The sequence below is a fragment of the Vanessa atalanta genome, chromosome 13 (assembly GCF_905147765.1).
Source record: "Vanessa atalanta chromosome 13, ilVanAtal1.2, whole genome shotgun sequence".
Classification (NCBI taxonomy): domain Eukaryota; kingdom Metazoa; phylum Arthropoda; class Insecta; order Lepidoptera; family Nymphalidae; genus Vanessa; species Vanessa atalanta.
The window spans coordinates 1,182,388-1,202,926 of NC_061883.1; the positions used below are offsets into that span (position 1 = coordinate 1,182,388).

The 20,539-nt window shown below is 33.2% G+C and overlaps 2 protein-coding genes across 2 annotated transcripts; both read left to right on the plus strand.

Moving 5' to 3' along the window:
- Nucleotides 1–4,227: 4,227 nt before the first annotated feature.
- On the plus strand, nucleotides 4,228–10,246 carry LOC125068509 (odorant receptor Or1-like). Its single transcript, XM_047677687.1, has 8 exons — nucleotides 4,228–4,378; nucleotides 5,004–5,220; nucleotides 5,861–5,971; nucleotides 6,865–7,060; nucleotides 8,416–8,637; nucleotides 9,088–9,192; nucleotides 9,745–9,900; nucleotides 10,117–10,246. Exons 1-8 carry the CDS (start codon nucleotides 4,228–4,230, stop codon nucleotides 10,174–10,176), a joined length of 1,218 nt encoding a protein of 405 aa, XP_047533643.1. The 3' UTR covers nucleotides 10,177–10,246.
- Nucleotides 10,247–12,699: 2,453 nt separating this feature from the next.
- Nucleotides 12,700–18,258, plus strand: LOC125068510 (odorant receptor Or1-like). Its single transcript, XM_047677688.1, has 10 exons — nucleotides 12,700–12,739; nucleotides 13,086–13,195; nucleotides 13,414–13,520; nucleotides 14,154–14,264; nucleotides 14,962–15,016; nucleotides 16,258–16,401; nucleotides 17,026–17,211; nucleotides 17,389–17,493; nucleotides 17,704–17,859; nucleotides 18,202–18,258. Exons 1-10 carry the CDS (start codon nucleotides 12,727–12,729, stop codon nucleotides 18,256–18,258), a joined length of 1,044 nt encoding a protein of 347 aa, XP_047533644.1. The 5' UTR covers nucleotides 12,700–12,726.
- The last annotated feature ends 2,281 nt before the right edge of the window (nucleotides 18,259–20,539 follow it).

A 20,539-nucleotide genomic window follows, 5' to 3' on the forward strand; every position in this document is an offset into this window, starting at 1 on the left:
AAATAAATGAATTGTGCAGTGCAATAAAAATCATTACACACACCTCTATACGTTTGACACACACATATAATTATATATATAAAGATAAATCCCTATTTTCCTTGGTCACGGCATCACACATTCGCCCTGTTTTTTGGTTAGTATATTGTTCTTATAAAAGTAAAAATTAAGTAAAAAGAGCAACATGCTCAGTTATTTTTTTATTTGTGTTTCTTTTTAATTTCGAGTAATTTATTTTTATTTTTCGTTCTTTCATATTCTTGTTATTTTAAAGATATATTAATGTAGGAGTGTAGTGTGTTTTTTTTTTTTGTTATTTAACATGTATAATGTAAACGCTTGTAGTGGTGTATTACACCGTACAATAATTTGTTTCCTCCTTTTACTTTATAATTTGTTAGTGGTTACAATAAGTGACCACTGGTTGTGATAATTATGCCATAAGAAACGTTAACGACCGCGCTACCGTTATGGTAGCTCTGCAGCCAGTAATGTCAATTGACAACGTTTATAAAAGGAGGCAGTTCGCTATTTTTCTATTCTGCTTCTAACGTCGATTTTCCTAATTCTTGAGAAAACGACGAAAATGGCGAAGCAGGCAGAGCTCTGCATGACCGTGTGGGTGTGTTCTGTATTTGTATTCGAATTTTGAATACAATAAAAAGTTCTATGCAGATAAGAACTACACTGTAAGCATTTATTAATCTACAAATCTTATATTTAAAGCAACGTTTGCTTAGAAAGCGCCTACGTTGACTCAAACAAAACCAAACATCATAATTTATAGCCTAAATAACAGTCCGTTATAAAACTAACATTGTTACGTCAGATCGATAACTTTTACAGTTTTTAATTGCAAAAATATAACTCATCCCTTAAATCATCAATGCGCTAACGACCTTGGGAACTAATATGTTATATCCCTTGTGTTGTAGTTCCCCTGGCTCACTCAACTTCAACTCTTCAATCCGTAAACAATAATACTCAGTATTGTGTCCTTAAATATACACAAATATGACCGGTGACCGGTGACTCGCAATTCCGATCCTCTGCGCAAAAACGAACCAGCCTCCAGTCACCAATGGGGGCTGTAAGGCGAGGTGTTATACTTTTAAAGAAACTATTTGAACTACTACTCTTTCCTATCTTCCTATCTTACTATCCTTATAGTGGTATAGGCGTTTGCCTTCCATCTCGCCTGATGGAAAGTGTAGATGAAGACGAAGGTGGTACACGCCCATCCAAAAGAAACCTGTTCACTCTACTCTTAAAGGTTCCAGAATTCAACTCTAAGGTCGTTGTTGTTTTTGCGGTAAAATATCTGAAGAGTGGACTATACCTACCCGATATTAGATATATGCGGGAACCTAATCAAAGAAGTCCTATCACCAAGTGCAACAAAACAGTAACTTCGCAACTTATCAAATTTGAAATTTCCAGTGTTTTACAAAATTGTTTAAATCTTCAAAAATTTAAAGTTTACAAGTTACTTTTATGATAATATTATTGCCTCTAGTCTCTCATAGACCGTGCTAGTAATGTATATATACCTATAAGACCGCCGACCGTGACCGATTCACGAAGTGTTAACGTTTTTTAAAAATGTAGTTGCAATGCTTGTTATAGGACGATAATAGGTTAGAGAATCGAACCTGTGACTATTTACATCGCTACGCATTACGCTACTGACGCTTCATTTGTCAGCAGGAATATTTTGACGATGCCCGCTTTTGATTTAATACGTTCATAGCACGATGAGATGAGACGGTGTTATGGGCAGACTTCTTAACGCAGGTGAAACCGCGCGAAGCAGTTACTTTAAAGAATAGACTGACGTCATAGTTCTTAATTATGTGTAGAATACGTAGGATTAAACAAATTACGAAATCAAAGCGAAACAAAGGCAGTATTTAAAATAATGATTTAATTGTGTTTGTCGAACTATAATTGTAGCTCTTACGTAAACTTCTTATGAACGATACACTGTCACGTGACATTGTTCATGTTTTTTCTACATACGTTGAACAATCAAGATAATTTTATAATATAGGTTGGCAGCCGATCAAATAGGTTATCTGATTAGAAGGTGGTTATACCCTTTGACAGTTATACATCGTTACGTCATATCTGGTAATAGTTTTACAGTTATCAATAGCTAGAAATATTATAAAAATATTAACCACACTTAAATCGCCGATATGTCACCAACGTCAACTAATATGCTATGGCCCATGTGCCTCTAGTTACACTTCCTTACTTTACCTTCAAACCGGAACACAATAATCATAAGTATTGCTGCTTGGCGGTAGACTATATGATGAGTACCTACCTAGACGGGCTTGCACAAAGCCAGATGGTGGAACACGTTGATCAAAATTAGATGCTTATTCAAATCCAGAACGGCACTGATCTTCATGAGCTTAAATTGTGTTTAAACAAGAGATTGTTTGAAGTATTTTTATATGACTTGCTTGTGTATATGAAGTGGAGCATAATATAATAAACTCTTATAAATATAATTCAATAAAATCTTTATCTTTTACATGAAAGGATGTCCTAGATGTAATAGATTGGGTTATCGTGGTACGTTAGCGAACTATTCACTTACTTCAAACAATTATTTACAACCTAAGAATTACAACCTAATACAATTTAAATGAGGAGAATTATGAATATTGATATAATTTTTAAGAGATATTATTAGCTTAAAAAAAACAGTCCTCCATATACTGTTCACCAGATCTGATCCCTGAGTTATTGAAAGTGTTCCTCTTATAAGTCCTTCGGTGTTATACGTAAGTGGGTTGTGTATTAAAGTTCCTTGGTTTATACAAATTAAAACAAGTCATATATACAGTGTTAAATATATGTTGATTCATAATAATACATTTGGATGTAGTTGTTGAAAGTGTTTAAACATATGTGTGGAATTAAATAAGATGTACGTAGTATTTGAGAACATTTAAGAAATTTACTAGATAGATAAAAATTACATTCACTTTTTATTTAAACATACAGACGCCTTCATAGATTTTATATATCATTAATTATTTCATGTGTCACAAACAATTTGAAATCATTGTGTAATATCAATTGAACAATATATTTTTTTTATCATTTTATCATTTTGCTCAGTGTATAAATGCTCAGCAATACAAAATAAAATAAAAAACAAGTTTTAGTGTAAATGATTATGGCAAGATTATTATCAGTCTCGGGACGCCCGACGAAAGTGATAACTTAAAATAATCTAAGTTGAACTATTTAATATTGAAATTTTTTAAATTGAGAAAAGCTCAGGTTATTTCTTAAATTTTAACGTATTATTAATAAACTAATGTAAGGAAATGGCTATTTAATAATAAAATATTTTATTGATTATATAAATATATTATATTCTCTGTTACAATTCTAAATTTGTAACTAAGAATGTGTAAGAGAAAGGGAAGCCAGACAGACTGGCGCCGTAACGCGTTACGTAACGAAGCGGTATGGGAGGGCCCATTAGAAATATCACTTCAAAAATTTCTTCCTTCACAATATGCAGGTACATACTTAAATGACATATTACACAAGTTCTTCAAACGATAATTCCAATTTGAAATTGTTGGTAACACCTGTGAGTTAAAGTCGGTAATTAAAGTAAGAATTTTCGTGAGCTTTCATTTCCAGTTTTCTTTGTGATCATTCTGAGGTTTTATGTCGATGTTAACAAAACAGTTTAAATATACCAAACTCCAATCAATACATAAATCATATTTTATGTACTATTAGCTGAAACCGCGGCTTCCCCCGCAACACATTTAGTTTTTAACGAAAATCCTTAGGTACAATTCTGCCACTGTGCAATTTAAACGTTTTTTTTTTTTTTAAACAAAACCATTTAAATGTTAATTATTTAAATAAAAATAGCATTTATAATCAGCAAGATTATATTCGGGTTTTAACCACGATCATACTTTTATTTTTAAAGAAACGTTACAATTTCAATGAATTACATGAGTGAATAAATATTTCCGGATATAACATTAATATAAATTCAATTATTAAGACAAAACACAACTATCTTTATTAATATTATTCTGTCTAAAATATCGGTAGAGTTGTGTCCCGTCGTGGTCATGAATCAATCAATTATCGCGGTCAAAACCCGAACATAACAAATTGAAGTTTAAAATACATACATACATATATATTTCAGAGATTATCTTCTATTATTACTGCATTATGGGAATTGTAATAAATAATTCAATTTTTTCCATCCGATTGTCCTTAACGGTTCTGAGTTTGGCGGGATTTTGGTCCCCCGAGGGTATGAAGGGTGGGCGTCGCTTACTTTACAATTGCTATGGTTTTGGAATTTTCATGTTTTTATTGGGTGAGTATTAATTGTGATTGGAAATAGAAAATATTTGATACAATATAATTCTCTTCTTAGCATTTTACTGACAGAGTTTATGCTTTGCTTATTTTAAATTTGTAATAACGCTGTGTGATTTGAGCGTGGTTGACAATTCAAAGAATTTCTATCTTATGCGGGACCGTCGATGCACCATTTACCGCTTCGACAGTAGAGGCAGGCAGGCTGTCTGCAATAATATGTTAAAGCCTAGAAAAAATAATAACACAACATGGTTACTCATGAAAATTGAATAGTACTAAACCTTTGTTCAATGGTTAAGTGTCGTGTGTTACAGTCAAACTTGGATCCTAATAAGCTTCTTAAGGACAATTTTTGTCTTGAGAAACCCAGCAGTTAATAAAACTTTACATAATAATACCACAATACAAAATATCAACGTCGGTGCCATACTTGATGAAAGGATGGTATCGATTAAAACAGTCTTACAGTACTTCTCGTGAAATAATCATAAAGATTCCATATCTCTTAAGTTGATATTAATTCTTTCATAATTATTCGGCACTACACTACATTGTATTCATCCCTTTAAAATACTTATTATTTGTTTAATTTCATTTTTAAACCATTAATATATTTGCAGGTACTTATTTAATAATACAAATCGTAGACTTGTATTTAATTTGGGGTAATCTTCCCCTCATGACTGGCACAGCATTTGTCCTCTTCACTAACCTGGCACACGCTACTAAAGTTGTCAATATACTGGCAAGAAAGAATGAAATACAGAATATCATCAACAATGCTGACAAAGTCCTGACAAGAGCAAGAAGTGCTGAAGGCAGGGAGATTGTTAGAAGGTAGAATATCTTTTCTTATTTATTTAATTCAACATCAAAATATAATTTATTCTAGTAGGCTTTTGCAAGCAATTTTGAATCGTCATTTTACAGAACTGTATTAACTGAAGGTGGATTCTACCATGAAGAACCGGCTAGAAACTCAGTAGTTATTCTTACAGATCACGAGATTCCCTGGGTTCCCGTTCCGGTCATGTCGGATAGGTATAAGAGAAAAAATTGTGTTTCCGCACTTGTGAACTATAATAAGTTTTTCACAGATCGAACATCGCTTATAGGCGTACTGACAAACAGCAAAGCGCAAACATTTTACAGGGCATGGCCACGATGTATGTACTTGACGGTCGCTAGATTTAACGATAAAATGTATTTAAAGCGATTTTAATTTGATTGGACATAACCTTCTTTATTGGTTTTGTATTTCAAATATTTATACGATAAGAAGTACGAGTAAATTTTTTTTTCCAGTATCGTTAAAATTCTTTGATTTTACACAGGTTCCAAGTACTCTGAATTGGTTCCAATTAAGAAGAAACAAAGAGGATTATAGTCGTCAAAGCTGTTAATAATAGACCAACTTCATTTAAATGTAAAAAACTGCCATTTTCTTTAACCTCGACATTTTATAATTTGTTAATAGATGTGATCGAGAAACGAAGGTACAGCAACTTATGTTCTTTTTCCTAACTTTCATCACTACCACTGGATGGGCCAGCAGTCCTAAGAAGAATGAACTACCGTTACGAGCGTGGTGAGTAAAATTATTTCATTTCTGTTATCACGTCTAGCATTAATATTATAAATGTATTACTGATGTTGTTGTTTTATTAACCGTACAAATCACATGAAATAAGAAGGAAGCTAAACCTGTGGCTTTACCTGCGGGAAATTTATAAAACCATACTTCCAAACACCGTTTTACCCTTATAGGTGAAGTTTCGAAAAATCCTTTCTTACTAGGTTTCTACTTCGTTTTTATAGGATATGGAGGTAGGAGCAATATCGAAAGACTTACTGAGCATCAAGTCTAGGTCACAATTCCTCTAATAAATTGACAGATTATCGCAATTGAATCGTAATCGTTGCCGTTTAGCTGTTTTTCTATTCCACATAACATATTATGCGCAACGATCCAGTTTTGGTTCGGTTAAAATTGGATCGGAATTTAATCAGGACCATAAAGTAAACGTTATAAATAAGAAGGATTGGTTATCAGCTACGTTTAACTGAGGTATACTTTTGTATATATATGTATAATATTCGAAGTTTGATCAGAAAAGAAACAGGAACGTAACTTTTAGTAGAATTTGCTCCCTGTTCATGTAGATTATAGGAAATATGATTATTTTATTCCTTACTCTAGACAAAACTTTGTTTTCAAGTTTTCATCAAAATCGGTCGCAAGTACACATTTTTCGATATACCTTGTACTATTCGTGATGGCCATCCATTTGTCCTCCTTTTGTCCTCTCTATACTACAAATACAGAGCCTATGACGTTAATAACTTCAGGCCAACTTCCTCACCTAGTCTGACGTCAATCAACTTTGCCATTTACTGGTTCGATTTGGTGTAACAATTAATACACCCGCGTTCTTTCTTTCAGTTTATCTCAATTGTTTTTCTCCTCTAAATATACTACAGGTATCCATATGACACCAGAAAGTCTCCAGCATACGAAATGACGTACTGCCATCAGGTAGTAGCGATTATCGTGGCAGCGTTCCTGAATGTGTGCAAGGATACCCTGGTGACCTCTTTGATAGCCCAATGCAGATGTCGTCTGCGTCTCGTCGGACTTTCCTTGAAGAATTTGTGTAATGAAGAATATCTAATCGGAGTAAGTAGGATTTGTACTATATGTGACAGAAGCGAGAAGTCAAGAAACACCTTATTATCAAACGCTTCTTGTAGAATTCATTAAGAATTGAATATCCAAGTTGGTTTTATCATTCAATATAGTTTTATATTATTATTGCATCTATTTATTGTATATATTGTGTGTATCATATGTATTACTAATGTGTCCGAAAGTGGTGGTGGTGGTGGTGGTGTCAAGTAAACTTTGCATATACTTATGTAAATGGAAAATAAAGTTTCAAGAGTTTCGTACCAACCACGACTTTACATGTTGTCGCCCGCGACTACACTCGCATTTTAGGGTTTGGTCGTCAGTTGTTAGACATAAAAAGGCTTTGTTCTTCCTTGGAGATCAAGCTTGCTTCATAATAAATTTAATTAAATTCGGTTCAGTGGTTTGACCATGAGAGTTCAACAAACAAACAGACAGATTTACTTGCGCATTTATAATATGACCATAGATAAAGTTAAACATCACTGTATGTAGCCGTTTTCAAGAAATCAATGTACGTGTATAAAAAAATATACAATTCTAAAGGAAGACTTCTTTATAAGTTTGTAAAACTAGCAATTAAATCTTCGAAAGATCGGTTCAAGTAAAATGCGTATGGTATATAATATACTAACGACCCGCCTCGGTTTCGCGCATAATTTAGAAACTGTGATATTAAAAGTATTAATTGCTATGTCATAATGTAAAAGATAACTTCAGATGTTAACTTACATTCTTCAACTTATGTGAATAAGGCTTAAAAATGAATGACAGAAAATAACCTTGCAACGAATATATAGTTTTTTTTACCTATTTTAAATACATAAAAATACTTATTATGTCTGAACCTTAGAAGATAGACACATGCAGCGAAATTTTCAGTAAATCATAAAAAGACCAACAGAAAAAAAATTAAGACATTGTTTAGTCCTACAATTTTCTGTTTAACACGTCATGAAACGTACGTTTTTTTATATAATATTTGTTTTTAAAGATTATGTATTAATACAACATAATCGATTCTTTCGAAACATAAAATCCAAAAAATATTATTTTCTGACATTTCACAGTCATGTTCGGCCAAATTTGAATTTGTTTTAACAGAATAGCTCTACAGATGACGAATTATTGAAATACGGCAACATTAGTACACTTTTGTTTTATATAAAGTACAGCGACACCTTTATACCTTTCAAAGTTTACTCTTTGTGTCGTGAAAGTCTGTCGTGGCGAGTTCGCATAAGCGGTTTCAGGAAGAGTAACTAGATGGCGCTGCGTTCTGAATTAAATAACACGAAATGTGTTCTCCTTCTTTATATTCCTATTTGATAATATTTTTTTAGGATTCACCGTCTGGTATTTCGCTGGCTCCATCACCCAAAACTCTGACCTTGACACCAGTTCAAGAGGATCAAGTGAAGACCCGTCTCCGTGCATGTGTGATGCAGCATCAGGAAGCTCTGAAAGCGGCACAGCAACTCCAGCAATGCTTTTCGGAACCGACATTTGGACAGTTCGCAGTATCTCTCGTCATTATATGCGTGACTGCTTTTCAGCTAATTTCTGTAATTTATTAATCTCTTTTTTTTATTGACATTAGGTTGGCTGAATACCATAAGGCTATCTGATGATAAACGGTCACCCCAAATATATCCATAGGTTCTATAACAAATTTTAATAAATCGGTAAGTCATTAGTGCTTGTAAATACACTGAACTCGCCGTTGAAACTGGAACACGAAAAAACTAAGTATTGCTCTGCCACCAAGAAAATCTCCTTAAATCAAAGAGGAATATTAAAACCATTTAGGAACGAAAACGAAAATTCATTTCGTTATAAATATGCAACGAATCTTACTTCAAATAACGAACACGTTTTTCCATCTATCATCATAGATTTGTCAACTAACCCCCTAAAACACATTCAAAGGTAAAAACTTAGGCGGTAGGTGTCTTAGTAAGTATTTCCTGGCTACAATCAAAAATTTATATTGAAAACTTGTTTATACATTTCAGCAAACCAGTAACCTAGTTCGTCTGTTTTCTATGGGCACGTATCTGCTAAATATGACGTTTCAAGTTTTTCTCTACTGTTACCAAGGGCACCAACTTTCTGTGGAGGTAATTTAATTTATCTTCGGAAATAATAAATTACTTTGTATGATATGACACTTAAGGCCAACATTAGTGGAACCCTTAAGCCGTTTAGAACAAATTTTAAATTACGTCTCGTTAAATTTGAAACAAAGTCAACTATAAATGTGTGCCTGCTTTGGCAGAGCCTTGATGTCTAGTTGCAACAGCTTGTAATTTTTTGGAAAAAAAGCTACTGAAATCATTCCACCGGTGCTCTACACACACATATATGTATGCCGATTCTCAGTCAAGGCATGCATATTTCCTTACAATGTTTTCCTTCACGAGAAGAATTAAATATAAATTAAGCACACTAAAATTATGTGTTGCTTGCTAAACATTGCAACTTAAGAATGATATTCATTATTCACGTACGTACGAACGTACCAGAAAAAAAAAGTGAAGTGTAGAGGTATGATAAGAAATGCTTTTCCCTTAAGAACTGAAAAAAAATATGCAAATAGTGTATACGAGTGAAGTATTTCATCAAGTATGTTGGTTATAGAACATATAGGAACAAATATTTTCAATCCTCAGAGCGAAGAAGTCGCTGGAGCAGCTTACGAGTTCCCGTGGTACGCGTGCGGTGTGAGCGTGCGTCGATCAGTAATTATACTAATGAGGAGATGTCGTCGCGTCACCAAGATCACAGCTGGTGGCTTTACTACACTGTCATTAGCTTCATTTATGGCTGTAAGTTTTAACAAGTGATCGGGCTAATGATAAGTTATCCCTTAAGAAGTTTCATCGTCGTAGGTAAAAAAATTTGTTCATACACTTTTTTTTATTTATAGTTAATATTATTTGGATTAAAGCAATAAAAAACAAACAAATCTAACAATATAATAGATTAAGTGTAGATTTTAATTTTTGGTTAAGTTTTCAGGTAGTTAATTTTTTTTTTTACAGATAATAAAATCTTCATATTCCATGTTCACGTTGCTGCAACAAGTCAACGAGAGAAATTAGAAACCTTCACTTTGAATTCACAAGCGAATGCCTTTAAATAAATAGTTTGCACGATATATTATTTTTCATATTCGATAGCAATTTTACATATCAATATTACCAATTTGTTGTAGTCAACATTACGAAACGATGATTTTTTAAAAATTTCCCTTCAAAACAGCCTCCTTGAATTTGTTTATTTATATATATTCTACATATATATATAAAACACGTGATAATGTAAAAAACACTCATAACGTTTTAAAGAGTAATATGAAATTAAATGAAATTTAAAAATTTAAGTATTCTCGCGTAAAATGTTTTCCGTTGATAATTATGGTGGAGTAATAACACCGTCAGGGTGCTAATGACACATGCCTCGTAATTATTAGTTTACACAGAACTTGTAACTTACGTTTAAAGTCGCACGTAATATAAATAAATAAACTTCTGCCGAAAACATTTTCTTGTTTTTTTTTTAGTTATTTACTCGAAGTTACAACAATGATAAAATTTACCTTAGCAATAAATAGGCCAAAACGAAGGAAATCTAGAAATTGACTGACAAATGACAAATGTCCCTCGATACGTACGCCAAACAAAACAAAAGGTAGGCGTAAGCGATGAATATACTAGGGAACATTTTGTCCATGACGCGCAACACACAATCTACGTGTCACGAAACATGTTGCTTTTTCTCGACTGAACGTGTTCTGCATTATTGTCATGCCATTTGTCACCGAGTGCAGCACCTATCCTGCAAGGTGGTTTACATTCTCCTCTCTCTCTCTCTACCTTTATCTTTTCCTCCTATCATCTAGACTCTAATGATCTTTAAATTTACGTTACCCTTTGATGGTATCGACGAGGCTGCTTCATTTTGAATGCTGATTTGGCAAAAATATATGAATGGTGTAAATCTTATGGTCTCCAAAAGAATCTGTAACTTCGGAAGTGACCATTTTAAACACATAAACACTGACTAGTGTGGCATAAAAATATTCCGCGGCCTCTGTCTCAGGGACATTCCACGTAAGTCTTGGTAGTTGAGGGCATATCCTGCAACATTGCTTCATTTTTTACCAGTATATCCGGGCCTGTAGTGTAAAGCTTTGAAATATATTGAATATAAAAAATCATTTTTTTTTTAGCATTAGCAGCCCGTAAATGTCCCACTGCTGGGATAAAGGCCTCCTCTCCCTTTGAGGAGAAGGTTTGGAGCATATTCCACCACGCTGCTCCAATGCGGGTTGGCGGAATACACATGTGGCAGAATTTCGTTGAAATTAGACACATGCAGGTTTCCTCACGATGTTTTCCTTCACCGCCGAGCACGAGATGAATTATAAACACAAATTAAGCACATGAAATTTCAGTGGTGCCTGCCTGGGTTTGAACCCGAAATCATCGGTTAAGATGCACGCGTTCTAACCATTGGGCCATCTCGGCTCTCTATAAAAAATCACAATGTAATTAATAAGAGTAAAGAAAAAAGTGAAGACATATATTAGTCGCAGGGCCATCAACACTATCTCTTTGGGCGACATGGATGAGTCGACTAAATTAATGTGGACGAAAAATGTCCCGAGACTCGATGTCAGGCGACATTTTTCGACATCGCTCAACATCGACATATCTGGCAACACGTGTCCTCTAGGGAATACGAGGTTTTAACACCCGTACCTACGAAAACCCTTTAAGGTCGAACTGATTGACATTCAGAATGTATTGCTGTTTACACACACATACTATCAAGTAAATCCTAATCTTCGACATAAAGAACAGTATTATCTTATGAATATGATGCTCTAGATCACACTGGCTTCTAAGGCGAGGTCCGTAGAACCACAAGGGAATCCCAAAAAAGGGTATCCTTGGTTTTCTCCGTTCCATGTCGAGGACGATAATTGTTGGGTTTATAATGGTGAATCAAATCCAGATAACAGGTCTCTCCTTTCCCAGTAGACCGATATCTTTACAAGATAGAAAAACTTGATAGAACAAAATCTCATAAGTTCTAAACTAACTAAAACGAATTGCCCTACCTTATATGCAGTCAATACCTTGTAGTAATTTACTATTTTTTAACATAAATACAATGGAATGTAAATATAAACAACGTCATACATTACTCTGATCCCAATGTAAGTAGCTAAAGCACTTGTGTAATGGAAAATCAGAAGTAACGACGGTACCACAAACACCCAGACCCAAGACAACATAGAAAACTAATGAACTTTTTCTACATCGACTCGGCCGGGAATCGAACCCGGGACCTTGGAGCGGCGTACCCATGAAAACCGGTGTACACACTACTCCACCACGGAGGTCGTCTAAATAAATTGTTTGTTACACCTGCTTTCCAAATAACAATGGACGTCGAAAACATATATAGCGACTTTATATTTTATATTTCAAGAAATACAACAATATTTCAACATGAAACTTATACAAAACGTAAACTTGTCCTTAAGATGCACCTTAATTGTTTTCCTGCTGTTTGGTATATGGGGTCCGAATTATACCGGGTTGAAGAAATTATTCTATAATGTTTATTCATTTTTCATACTGATGTTTATACTGGGTAAGTATTAAAATAATATATGTCCTTAAATAATTAACATTTGTATCTAATTCTGTGATTCGATTTTCAAAAATTTTGAACGTAAAACGACAAAGATTTCCTATCATTAAGAAAAATAATATACCTTGTATTAGCTGAACTTGAGGTTTTATCCGCGTGATATTTATAAAAATTTACCTGTATCACACAAACCGTCCTCTCCCATTACCTTATTAAAAATAAGTGTCTAGAAGTCTGTAAATAGTTGAAAGCTTCCTCTTATCTACTATTAGAGATTGCTCTATTATTATTTTTTCCGTATCTTGTTCCCTTATCTATTTTTTTTAATTGATTGATGATATTATAGGTATCTACATCATTGTGCAAGTCGGTGATCTCATCCAAGTCTGGGGCAATTTACCTCTGATGACTGCTACGATCTTTCTTTTGTTCACAAACATTGCCCTGGGGACAAAGGTGGCTATGAAAATCTCTCTTATAGAATTATCATATTCTCAAATTGTGTAATTTAATCAGATTTTTGCTTTAAAGCATGTTTTTAAGCATTTTTTTCGACAAATTGTAGTGATAAAATAATAACGCCGCTAAGAGCTTTTTCAACTACACTTGTCAGAAAAAAAAACAAACAAACACAAGAAATTTATTAGAAATAAGTAACATGGTATTATTTTAAGCTACTAAATGTGATGTGGAGGAAGGATACAATTAGAGCTATGTTAGAAGAGACGAACGATGAACTATGTAATGAGAGTAGGCAGACGGGCAAAGAAATCGTCAGGAGGTAGGTATATTCATTTTGTGGGTATAGGTTACGAAGTCAAATATTTTAATAAGACAATAAGCGATATTTAAAGTAGAAATGTATTTTTTCTTGTGGTCCGGTTTGAAGGTTGTGTGATCAGTTCCCAGTGTTGGTAGTGATGTGACAACTTAACTAAGTCTTTGCAGAAGAACAAATAATATTGACGCACCAGATAATATTAAAATGAGCCCGAAAAACGTTAAAAAACATTCAATTGTAAAATTTAAAAGAATCGTTAAAGAACGTTTTTCCAAAACTAATGACTTCTAAGATAATGGAAACCTCGGGAATGAGATGATCGCCTCCAGGCTGTCAAATAACGAAAATATTTTTAATATAAATTGTTATTACAATAATTGTAAATTGTGTCAAAACCAGCTGAGTTTCTTTCGCCGGTTCTTCTCAGGTCCGAGGAGTTTATTTCCGAACCGGTGGTAGATATTTGACTATCAATAAGTAAGTGTAACGATGCTAATATAACTAATGTTATAAAATTACTATACTATAGTCAAACAATTAGTGCTATTTAGTGGCAAAACATATAAAGTATTGATGATGTCTTGACTTGCACCAATCCCTACCACTAAGTAAATTATAGTATTTTATGTTTAGCTGTGACAGGGAGACTACCAAACAACTTTCCGTATACTTCGTTCTGTCATATACGACTGTGCTCGGATGGGCGTCCAGCGCTGAGAAAAATCAGCTGCCCTTACGAGCTTGGTAAGTATTTTAAAAATGTATACAAAATGTTACAATATATATTATATAATATAGCGTTATCTTATGGATTGTAAACCTATATTCCTCTCAAGACTATTGTAAGTTGAAGGAATATAAAATCTGAACAGATCTGAATGAATTTTGGCGCAGAGATAGATTATAGTCTGGAAGAACACATAAGATTTATTTTTATACCCAAAAATGAACGGTTTCTTTGAGATTGATTGATTACTGATTTGTTACTTAATACCTACAGCCCCCGAGACCTTACACGCATTTGAAGCCGCGGGCGGTAACTATTGTATTAAATAAAACATAAATCAAAAAAACTTTGTCAAAAACAATTTATATTTTACAAACTTAAAAATAATTATGAAAAAAGACCTCAAAAACTCCTAATTAAACTATAACAAGTTTGTTTTTCTTAAAGTTAGTTATTTTCTATAAGATTTGAAGAGATCCTTCCTCAGAAATATAACAGGTACAAACAAAAATTTACTTTAATATTATTTGGCAATAGTGTAAGACAGGAAACTGCACATTGAGTATTATTGAAACACATTTATGAACGATTAAAAAATCTCGGTGGGTTTGATTTAGGCTTCATGGAAAATAAAATACAAGGCACAGAAAACTAAAAATATTTCACTCTGTTGAAGTTTTCGTTGTGATTTTAATCTAAAACTTTCCTTTTTAGGTATCCGTACGACACGTCAAAAACACCAACTTATCAATTGACCTACGCACATCAGGTTTATAGTCGCTTTTCTTATATTTTCATAAATATAAAATCAACTAAAGCTCAATTGGTTGAATAGTTCGCGACTATTGTCTTTATACAATAATTACGTTTGCGTCAGACAAAGGCTTTAAAAACATCGAAATGATTTTTAAATTAACTTGAATTACTAACAGCATTTAAAACAGGATATTTACCATGTTTTTTATTATTATTTGGTGGAGCTCGATATTTCGTAATTATCTACGAATGTCTTGTTCACGAGACTGACGTTTGCGGGTAGATGTTGACGGCATTAGAAGTGTCCGATATGGACACTCCTAATGGATGGTAATGATGGTAAATATCCCGTTTTAAATACTGTTAGTAATAAATAATAACCATGTTAATTTAAAATCTTATAACTTTAATTATATTTAAACTTAATACAAATAAATCCTATGAACAGTGATTCCACTTCAAAGTGGGAATACAGAATAATCTTTCTTAAAATTTTATTACTAAAAACAACTATAAAGGGTTACATAATTGCTGCATTGACTATTTGATATATCAAATAAATTAATTATTAATTTCTTCTTCATTTGATAGTTACATGTAATTCAGTCCTTTGTTTTTAATTTTTTTGGTTGAATCAAAAAAAACATACAAACGTTCCATAAAACTGTCACTATCAATCATATCAGATAAATTGTCATTGTTAGTACCAAATATATTTTATTCCTGATCATAATGAGTTCCATTTATAAAAAAAAATAAAATAAGATTGTTATCACAATACCCTATCTCTTGCAGACGAAACTTGATAACATCAAGTTATAATATTAAGTATTCCCTATTCTCCAATGATTAGAAATTCACGTGAAAAATGCTACAGATATTCTTGTTCACCGGTATACTATATCATTAATTAAATAAATGTTTACAATTAATATAAATTTATTTGTTTTTGATTAATCGATCATAATATATTTGTACAAAAGTCTATGTCTATCTCCATCTGCAACTAAAGGTAAACCTAACTGCAATACGCTACGTATATACAATATATGTATATGTAAATACAATTGAATATAAGTTTGTCTTTAGAGCCATAAACCACCTACGCGACAAGTCGCACGGTGCAAATCCGCACGCAATTTTAACGTGCGTTTTTGACACGCGACGAGACGCGGTGCCAATGAACTGCATAGAAATTACACCATGACATGCCACGCTAGTGGGTTATGGCTCTTAGAGTTTTCATGTGCGTAGACTATAGCTGTATCATTGGCGGCTGCTATCAATATATGCTTGGACACCCTGGTTACGTCGCTAATATGTCAATGCCGCTGCCGGTTAAGACTACTGGCATTGTCCCTACGGACTTTGTGTCATGATTTGGATGTTTCAGAAAAGGTATAATTATTTGAATATTGTATAAAAGCTGTATTGTCCCGTAAAAAATTGCACAGCTTAATTCGTACTAAAAGATATAACACTGTTTTTTCTTGCCTAAATCTAAGCCGAACTAAAGCTTCTAATTTTGCACCCAACGATATTTTTTAAATGTTTACTTGTTATTTTAATTAAATATACTTTGAATAGATAAAATAATAATAATACCCGTTTTAAAGCAGGGTCATATTTTCTATTGCATATGAATACCATATTTGAAAAATAAAAAATTATAATCCAGAAACTTAAATTTCACAATTTAAGTTTCTGGATTATAATAATATCTGCTGTCTGGTAATAAAAATATGTCGGCACATTAAAACAAAATAGAAAAAAATAAATATAAATACAAAAGGCATGAACAACATATCTGTTAAAAAATAAAACATGCATTTTAAATAAAATTACTATTGAACGTATTTATAAATCATCCTGACGACGATGACGAACACAATTATTAACCTAATCTTAAAGAAACAAATTGCTTAGAAAACTTGAATATTGATATTTGGTCGTTAATGTACTACTATTGCTGTTATCTCCTATGAGATACATAGGGTATAAAACTACGAGTATTTATTTTAGGGTGCCATGACAGACGCGAGTAGCACAATCGTCTCTGAACGTCTGCAAAACTGCGTGGTCCGTCACCAAACCGTCTTGGCGCAGACAAAGCTATTGCAGAACTGCTTCTCGGCATCTATCTTTGCGCAGTTTTGCGTTTCCATGATCATTATATGCGTGACGGCGTACCAGCTAGCGTTTGTAAGAGTTTTTTTTTATTTGTATTAGGGTAACAGGTCAAGGATGTTTTTGCTAATTTCAGAAGATATCATTTGAAGAAACTGAGCGACTAATTTGTTCTATTTGTAAATATTTATAATACAAATATTAAATTAAATATATAATATATGGAAATTATTTTATGAAGAATTTATTAATTTCCAGGAGTCAACCAGCTTGGCTCGCGTCATTTCAATGGTCGCATATTTGACGGTCATGATGCTGCAGGTATTTCTCTACTGCTATCAAGGAAACCAGTTGGTTGAGGAGGTAAATAAATTCGTGATATCAATCAACGGCCGGTTCATTCATAATAGGAAGTGAAGGAACACGTAAAGAAATCTGCATGTGTCGGAAGAAAATCTGTGACATGTATCATCATATATCTGTATCCAACAAAATGTATTGATGAGCCGCAAGAGAAGACCGCTAAGTTGCTGGTCCTCATTCTATGGATAATTAAACTATATACGGTTACAGAGTGAAGGTGTCTCTGGTGCAGCTTACGAATGCCCCTGGTACATTTTAAATATACCGATACGTCGGTCACTTCTCCTTGTAATGACAAGAACTCGACGCGCGGCGCGGCTCACTGCTGCGGGATTCACGGAATTGTCGCTATCATCTTTTATGTCTGTACGTATTATTTTATCTTCAAATTATAATGAAACACCAATAGCGTTATACATTATAGTCTCATATGAAATTGTATTTTTAAACACAAGTAGATTTTGTATTCCTCACGCTATATTCGATATATTACGATATTACGAACATATTCAATTCTCTGTGTGTACACAAAAGTATGCAGATTTTTTATGGCATTGGTTGGCGGCCGAGCATATGGGCCACCTGATGGTAAGTGATTACACTGGCTCACTTACAAATATGCATTAATTTATTATATTCCCGTGTAATAGCGTAATATAATAATGTAAAAAACATACTATTAATGACAGAGCCCTTATATTTTTTCAGATAATAAAGGCATCGTATACGTTCTTCACTGTACTTCAGCAAATAGAAGAAGATTGAATTGATCTCGGAATATGAATTCGTTATTTATATTAACTTTCACGATTTAGAAGCGAAACTTCCTTAAGAGTTATTATATAAATAACACTACTAAAGCATAGAGGAGTTTTAATTACACAAATTGCACGCATCTTCTTTTAAAGAAACTAATAAAGATCTTAACCTTTCTTCGTTTATTTTTTTTGTCATAGTGTCAAAAAGACAACTTGCCCTACAAATTCAGCAAGGCTCGAATCCTGCGACCCTGGACGCGACAGTAGCTTAAAGTAACCATGGTGCCATGTAGTTGTAATTTTAATACGTAGGATTACGATTTACAACTGTGGTACGTTTTTGTATCTCATGAATTGAAGGCGTGTTCGTCACGCAGTATCTTAAGTGAGTGTTTATCTTATCATCTATCAATAGTATGAACGTAAAAGACGGCTTACAACTGACTGCATATAAATTTTCACATCAATCACATATTATATTAATACATAAAATGTCGTACACATGTTTACCTATGATGCAATAAAGTGCTGAACGTCACTGTGCGTGTTCGACTCTACGCTATCCTCTTCGAACTGTTTTTTTTGGTGACGCACGCCGTCTCTACACTCATCTTAGCTGTTATAGCAACTAACATCATGATATTCCCAAAAAATAAAAATAAATAACAAAATTATGCACCTATATTTAAGACTTTGAATTTTTGAATTAGCAATAAAATGAGTAAGTAAATATTCGTTTTTATTGATCAGTATAGGTTACATCAGAGAATAAATTCGAAAATTAACACAGACAACGAGCAGAAACCTCATAACGTGATATGCGATACACGAATCAAAATGACGTATAGTCGTACCAAGTCAGATGTCAACATTTCGTGAACATTTTCGATTGTCAACGTGTGAGATTCGAAATGCAATAAATTCTTACAGAATCACAACGCTGTCCAGAACCATTAATTAATTATATGGATTTCAATATTATTAAAAATAATATATATGTATAAAGATTTACTTTTTCCCTTGAGTTGAGTCCATATATTTTGTGTTACAAATGACGTGCTATGTCACAATTGTTTATTTATGTTTGCGTATTTTTCATTGTTTTCACCAATGGCAGATCTAGAGATCTGGAGGTGGAGGTACTGGACCAATAAAGGGGGCCCTTAATTATTTTCCGAATAACTTGAACAATTTATTTCAGTCAATATTTAAAATACTTCAAAAACAGAAGGATTTTCTCAATTTCACCTGAAAGGTACTTCAATTTTGGTCCCATTAAAGTTTGAAGAAAAAATATAGCACGTAACAATACTCGAAATGTTTAAACCAGTCCGAGCTGCGAGCGGGCACACAAACGACCAATTGCATTATGCACTCGGCCGAATAATTTATATATAAATATTAAATATATTATATATTTCTATATCTTTTATTGAACTGCCTTTATAGCAATCGATAAAATACGAAGATGAAAATATCGACAGATACTTATTGATAATAATTCAAGATCAGTGTCGATAAGATATTCAGAGATTATGTAAAGGCTCATTTACCATGGTTTTGTTTATTAAAGCTTGTTTTAAGTCCTTTATAAGGTGTAGGTTCCATTATATAAGTGATTCGTTTTTAAGTGACGTTATTAAGTTCGCCGACCATCGACGGCTTCGGACCTATACGTATAAATTTTGTACCAGATATTTAAATCTTAGTCATTCGTATTTTTGATCCAAAGTCGCAGAATGGACTGGCAACACTATGATAATTATACTAAAAAAATCTGTTTATTTGTCCAATGGGCGATCCGATGGCTCAAGCCGCGCGCAAAACTCGGGGAATCCCCGACTCGGCGATTATTTTGTTCGATTCGCACAGACAAAATAAGCCACAAGGCTCGTGTACAGTATGAAAATCTAGAAATTACAAATCAAACCTTCAGGTGTTGTAGTTTTCATCACCTTTTCGTAGCCTAAAATCAATTAATAATTTATAAACTAATTTATACGTCGATGTAAGAAAAAAGATTATCTAGGACACGGCATAATTACAAAAATTATAAAAAAAAAAACAGAACAAAAACAAATGAATCTTGACAAAAAAAATAATTAAAATAAACAAAGTGTATACTACTTAATCTACAAAAAAAAGAACAAAAAAGGAAAGAAAATATAAAAAAAATATATTTGGTGAGCAATGATAGTAATGTACAATTGTAATTACATTTTAACCATTCACTGTGTCTTTCATTGTATGTCCCAAGTTACCGATAAATTAGATATTTAACAAACATG

What these genes read in the sequence shown, in the direction of transcription:
- LOC125068509 (XM_047677687.1), top strand. Translation starts at nt 4,228, where the DNA reads ATGGGAATTGTAATAAATAATTCAATTTTTTCCATCCGATTGTCCTTA. An exon ending in GGCAGGGAGATTGTTAGAAG is followed by an intron (nt 5,221 to 5,860) that starts GTAGAATATCTT and finishes ATTTGTTAATAG; the next exon opens with ATGTGATCGAGAAACGAAGG. An exon ending in CTGCTTTTCAGCTAATTTCT is followed by an intron (nt 8,638 to 9,087) that starts GTAATTTATTAA and finishes TATACATTTCAG; the next exon opens with CAAACCAGTAACCTAGTTCG.
- LOC125068510 (XM_047677688.1), top strand. An exon ending in ACCAGCTAGCGTTTGTAAGA is followed by an intron (nt 17,212 to 17,388) that starts GTTTTTTTTTAT and finishes ATTAATTTCCAG; the next exon opens with GAGTCAACCAGCTTGGCTCG. An exon ending in GAAACCAGTTGGTTGAGGAG is followed by an intron (nt 17,494 to 17,703) that starts GTAAATAAATTC and finishes ATACGGTTACAG; the next exon opens with AGTGAAGGTGTCTCTGGTGC.